This window comes from Microtus ochrogaster, chromosome 18 (genome assembly GCF_000317375.1).
Source record: "Microtus ochrogaster isolate Prairie Vole_2 chromosome 18, MicOch1.0, whole genome shotgun sequence".
Lineage (NCBI taxonomy): Eukaryota > Metazoa > Chordata > Mammalia > Rodentia > Cricetidae > Microtus > Microtus ochrogaster.
Window position 1 is genome coordinate 11,784,382 of NC_022020.1, and position 6,310 is coordinate 11,790,691.

Consider the following 6,310-nt stretch of genomic DNA (forward strand, 5'->3'; position numbering starts at 1 on the left):
CTAACATCAAATTAAATGGAGAGAAACTCAAAGCGATTTCACTAAAATCAGGAACAAGACAAGGCTGTCCACTCTCTCCTTGTCTCTTCAACATAGTGCTTGAAGTTCTAGCAATAGCAATAAGACAACATAAGGAGATCCTTGTACGTTTCACATAGCCTTCAAACTTGTCCTGTTTCAAATCTTGCATTTCCCCCTCGATTATCTTTTCCTCCTGGAAGCCCATTTCCCATAGTACAGTTATCTTCTACATGGGTGGCTGTGGCAGAGATGACTCCGGGGATAAAGCACCTGCTTTTCAAGTTTGAGGCCCTTGCTGCATTTACTACCCAGACATTTCCGTTATCTGGAATGACATTTATTGCCAGAGTATATGCAATAAGAAAATATTCATTTTCTATTATAAAATTTGAATTGCTTTACAAAGATTTTTATCTTACATGTATGGGTATTTTGATGGCACGTGTTTTGTGCAATATGTGTATTCCTGGGGACATTGGAGTCATAAGAGGTCATTGGATCACCTGGAACTGGGCTTATGGGTGGTTTTGAGTTATCACATGAATGCTGGGAATAAATTGGGCCCTCTGCAAGAACGGCAAGTGCCCTAACAGCTGAGCCATCTCTTCAGGCCCTCCTTCAGAAAAATTCTTAAATTTTTAAAATTTAAATTCATTCATCTTGTGTCTGCTTTTTTCCTCCCTGAGATTCATATTTTTAATGGTTGGTTTAGTTATCAGTTTTCTTCTGTGTATTTACTGATTTATTTGTATGTGTGGAGTCTGCATAAGTTTTTGTGTACCACATGCATACTCTGTGTGTGTGTGTGTGTGGGAGCCTGCATGAGGTTATGTGTACCACATGCATGCAGTTGCTCATGGCCGGCAGAAGAGGGCACTGAATCCTCTAGAGTTACAGGCAGTTGTGAGCTGCAAATGTGGGTACTGTGAACTGAACTTAGATCCTCTTCAAGGGTAGCAGGTAGTCTTAACTATGGAGGTGGCAACAGTCTGTTCTTATGTGCTTTTAATATCTAAACATCTAACAGTATTCATAGAATACTTTCCAGCAACTTTTCTTGAGTGTCATTTCTTCTTTAGCTCCATGTTAATTATAGAAATTGTTCTTCCTGTAAACTTTATTAAATTATGCTCAAAATCCAGACTCATGCCCCATTGTTTGAGCTACCAGGAAGAACTGTTAACTCCACTTATTTCCAGATTGATTATTGACTAGCTTTATCTAGTTTACCTAACTGATCCTTTTCACATTTATTTTTGACAGCCACAAGGGAAGAATTCCATCATTGGAGACATCTATAGATGGCCACATACCATTCCGTATGTTCTAGATGATAGCTTGGGTTAGTATGCACTTTGGAGTATCCACAGCTACTGTGTGTTCCTGAGATGATAAATTCACGTCTACCAGAATGGCCTTGTGTGATTGTGTAAATCACTTTTAAAAAATAAGCAAAATGTAGAATTAAAAGATCTTAAGTAATTCAGCCTGAATATGTGGAATATGTGTTGGGTTTTAACAAATATCAATTTAATCAACCTTAATGGAGAGCTAACTTACTTTGTGTTAGCTCTCTATAAGGATATAGAGATTAGGGAGGCATTCTTGGTTTTAATAAGTTTTTTTTTCTAGATTTTACTGTTATTTTTAATTCATATGTTCTCTCTTTCTCTCTCTCTCCCTCTCTTTTTCCATTCCTTGCCCTTCCTCCTCTCTCTTCCCCCTGTGTGTCTGTGGTGTGAGTGTAGTTCTGTGGAAGACAGAGAAGAGTGCTGGAGCCCCTGGAACTGGAGTTACAGTCAGCTGTGAACCCCCGACATGCACTGGGAACTTATGTTGGGTCCTCTGGAAGAGCAGCACATGCTCTTGACCATAAGCTATCTCTCCAGTCCTAATAATCTTTCTTTTAAAGCAACATTTCCTCATGTTTAGGTATTTATTTATTCTTTGCAGACCTGATGGTAGAATCCAGGCCTTGGGTATGCTAGCAGATGGAATAGCACTGGTCACTTCCTGACCATCAAATTTTTTTTTAAAAAAAGATTCATTTTTACTCCTTCTAGTTATTTGTATGTGTGCATATCTGGTGAGTGACTACCACATATGTGCAGTGATGGCAGAGGTCAGAGGAGACATTGAATCCCTTGGAGTTGTTTGGAGCCATTGCATGTCGGTTCTTGGAACCGAATTTCAGTCTTCCAGAAGAGCCCTAGAAGAGCTTAACTATTGAGCTACCCCCACAGCCCTAGCCCCAGCACAGAGTGTAAATACAAATAAAACTCACAAAATAACCAGTCGAAACAAATTTACAGAAAATGGCATTGCTTTGCCAAGATTTTATTTTGCCAAGTCCAGATGTTAATGAGTCCACTATCTTTTATCTTTTCAGGGAATAAGTATTTCCTAGTTTAGTATTAAATTATTAAAAGGTCAGAAGAGGTTCACTAGGATCATGAACTATAGGCTCAATATCCTTTGTTTATAGCTAGTATTCACTTATGAGTGAGTATATACTATATTCATCTTTTTGTGCCTGGGTTACCTCATTCAGGATGGTGTTTTCTAGTTCCAATAATTTGCATGCAAAATTCAAGTCGCCATTTTTTTTTTAACCACTGAGTAGTACTCTAATGTGTAAATGTGCCACATTTTCTTTATCCATTCTCAGTTGAGGGGCATCTAGGTTGTGTCCAGATTCTGGCTATTACAAGTAATGCTGCTATGAACATAGTTGAATAAATGTCCTTGTAGTATGATTGAGCGTCATTTGGGAATATGCCCAAGAGTGGTATTGCTGTTTGTACTGGCCTTTTGGGAACCCATTCCCTTTAGATGTTGACCTTGCTCAGCCTAGATATAGTAGGAAGGGCCTTAAACCTTCCCCAAAGCAATGTGTCTTACCCTCTCTGAGGAGTGTATGGGGGGTAGAGTGGGAGTAAGTGGAGGAAATGGGAGGAGGGGAGGAAGTGGGAACTTGGATTGGTATGTATAATGAGAAAAGATAGTTTGTTTTCTTTATTAAAAGATAAAAGATTTTTTTTAAAAAAAGGTCAGAAGAGGGTTCAGGAGATGGCAAGCATGAGGATGGGAATTCATAACTTCAGAAATCACACGAATGCTGGCTGTGTGTGGGAACTGACTGTAATTCCATCTTCCTTGGAGATAAGGGATCCCAGAGTAAGGTGGCTATGGAGACTAGTCATATCAGAAAACTTGAAGTTTGATTGAGAGTCCTTCCCTTAATGACCAAGGTAGAGAAGCCATGGAGGATGAGTTCTGAGATCATTTCCAGACTCCACACACATGCTGTACACACATGTGCTTGTGCACCCATTCAAGTGCACTCACATGCACACACACACATGCCACATATCCAACATATGTGCATACACACAGGCATACACATACACAAAGAAAAAGGGTGGGGATAGTCAAAAGAATCTAATACAAAACTAAAAAAAGTTTTTTATACAGAAGAAATTTAGTTATGAGCTGGTGGTGAGGCATATGTGTCATTCCAGCCCTCCTCTGGAGAAAAAGGCAGATGATCCTGAGCCCAAGACCTGACCAGAGTAAGAGAGAGATGGACAGAGACAGAGACAGATAGGGACAGAGAGAAACAGAGAGAGAAAGAGATGGACACAGAGAGAGACAGCCAGAGACAGAGAAGACATGGAGGGATAGAGATAAAGAAAGAGACAGAGACACAAAGACAGGCAGAGAGAGGCAGACACAGAGAGATGACAGACAGATGTAGCACAATTAATAAAAAACCAGAGATAGATATTGGGGTTCAACCTGAAGGTCAGAAAAGCAAAGCAGTTAGCTATTTTTGCCTTTACTGTAGACAGTATGCTGTCCTAATTGGATAAGCAGGACACAAAAGAAAATGACTGCCAGACATTGTCAAGACAAGAAGGGACAGCCCTTCAGAATATCCTGCTTCACAGAAAGTCTATCAAATATGCTAGTCCTATAGGATGAAGATAGATGCCCCAACGTTGCAGAGAAACTTTGTGTGATGGTCCAGGCAAGCAGCTGTTTCTGTCATTTCTCACATATTTTTTTGAAGTTGCTTGCTCACATTTCTTGCTTACTCAGTTAATATTATTTACTTCTTGGGTCTCTGAGGGAGTTGAAGACCAGATAGTTATAGTTTTCCTTGTTCACCTGATGCAGAATGCAAATTATGATAAAAAAGTAAGTGAGGAAAAAAAAAAGTAAGTGAGGTATAAGACTTTGGACTCACCAAGATAGGATAGATATGGAGTATTTTCTCTGAATTTGTCAAATACAAATGGACTAGACATTGTTGATGTATTTATTGCCTATTTGTATTATAGTCATTGTATTTATTGTATATAGTTTTTCTAATATTAGTAATAGCCTTCTTTTTTATTTTAGACATTTTAGACAAAAAGGGGAAATGAGGTGATACTTTATTTATATTTTAATAAATAAAGCTTGCCTGAAGATCAGAGAGTAAAACAGTTCCACTGGTCAGCCATAGAGACCAGGCAGTTCTGACACACACTTTTAATTTCAGGAGTCACACTAGTTTGCCATAGAAACTGGTGTTAAGTGATGCACACCTTTAATCCCAGTCCTAGAGGGGAATGTACGATGGGAGGAGACAGCTCTTACACACAGTCTCATTCTGAAATTCCTGGGAGCAGGATCGCCATTTCAGACTGAGGTCGAGGTAAGAGCCAGGCTGTTTTCCTTTTCTGATCTTCAGGTTGAACCCTAATATCTGTCTCTGAGTTTTTATTAATCATGCTACAGACAGACACAGAGAGAAACACACACACACACACACACACACACACACACACACACACACACACACACTAATAGACAGAGACACAGACACAGAGGCAGACAGAGGCAGACAGAGGCAGAGAATTGACAGAGAGACACAGAGAACACAAACCAGCCTGGTTCTGCTGTAAAGAGGTCAGTTTCTCCGTGGACTGGTGAGCAGTGCCTATGAGGAGCATCAGCTTTAAGAATACCCTTTGGGGGAAATATGAAAAACAATGTCACCTTAAGAATCAAGCGTTTCTTGGGCTGGGGATGGAACTCATTTGGTAGTGAGCATGTCTGGTATACAGTCCTTGCACATCACACACATCAGGGCTCTCTACAGACTCCTGGCTCTAAGTGAGGGACCAAGAAGAGGGTACTGAGTGCGGGGATGACCAAGGATGCAGGTCAGCCTACAGAACAACTGTTTAGAAAACATGATAGGTTAAGAAGTCAGCATAGATTTTTCCAATTCAAATAAACAAATTTTCATATAATTGTAATTATGGTGTTCTAGATTTTTCTGTTTCTTTCATGTAACCTATTGCATTTTCTGTTTTATATTTTTAATTGGCATTATTCATTGATGGTGTGAATGTGCATGTACCACAGTGTGCACGTGAACTCAGAGGACCTCACCACATGCAGGTCTCATGAACTGTTCCTCTGTTTGTTGAGATCCTGGGATTTTCAGGAACTTCCTTCATCCTTGGGATGGCAAGGATTGCTGACATGAGCCAGGTCAAAAATTCTATAAATGACCTAAACTTAGCCAAGGCTTGTGGTAGTAAAGACACAGGGTAAATGGACATCTTACCCTGCTTGAGGTCTCTGCAGTTTGTGATGCTTTCACACATGTTCTGCTCGGTTCAAAGAAGAATGAAATTCTCCTCTCAAAGCTTTACTATCGGGCCCCGTTTCCAGCCTGCTCTAAGGAAGTCATGCAGTAGCCATGGCATCCTGCCTTACTTTAAGGATATGTTAGGTTTGATACAGAGAACTCAGTGCACACTTTTGTCTTCTGTCAGATATGAACGCTAAAGGAGTTATCCTCAATGCCTTCGAGCGCTACCGCCTTAAAACTTGCATCGACTTCAAGCCCTGGTCTGGAGAAGCTAACTACATATCAGTGTTCAAGGGCAGTGGGTAAGTTCCAGGGTTACCTGATAAGGTTCCGAGGAGACTTATTCCTCAGGGCATTGTGCCACAACCATGGTTCAAGGTCTGGAACATAACTTCCTTTGCTATCTGGGCAGAGCTTGACTTTTAGACCTGGTTTCCCTGGCTATAAAATAATGTTTTCACAGTATTAGAGGGACTGCCTAATATGTGTGTGTCCCTGGGTTAGGGCCACAGTACTAGGAAAAGCAAAGAGTGGAAAGGAACAAGGTGGAGGAGAAGAAAGGGGAAAAAGGTAAAAAAGGAAGGAAGGAAGGAAGGAAGGAAGGAAGGAAGGAAGGAAGGAAGGAAGGAAGGAAGGAAG

The 6,310-nt window shown here is 40.4% G+C and overlaps 1 protein-coding gene across 1 annotated transcript in view; it reads left to right on the forward strand.

Moving 5' to 3' along the window:
- Mep1b (meprin A subunit beta) overlaps positions 1 to 6,310 on the forward strand; it is a 21,154-nt gene that overhangs the window by 5,191 nt on the left and 9,653 nt on the right. The window contains 3 exon segments of the mRNA XM_013349378.1: positions 1,285 to 1,363; positions 5,856 to 5,993; positions 5,996 to 6,080. Coding sequence (XP_013204832.1) covers positions 1,285 to 1,363; positions 5,856 to 5,993; positions 5,996 to 6,080 — 302 coding nt within the window.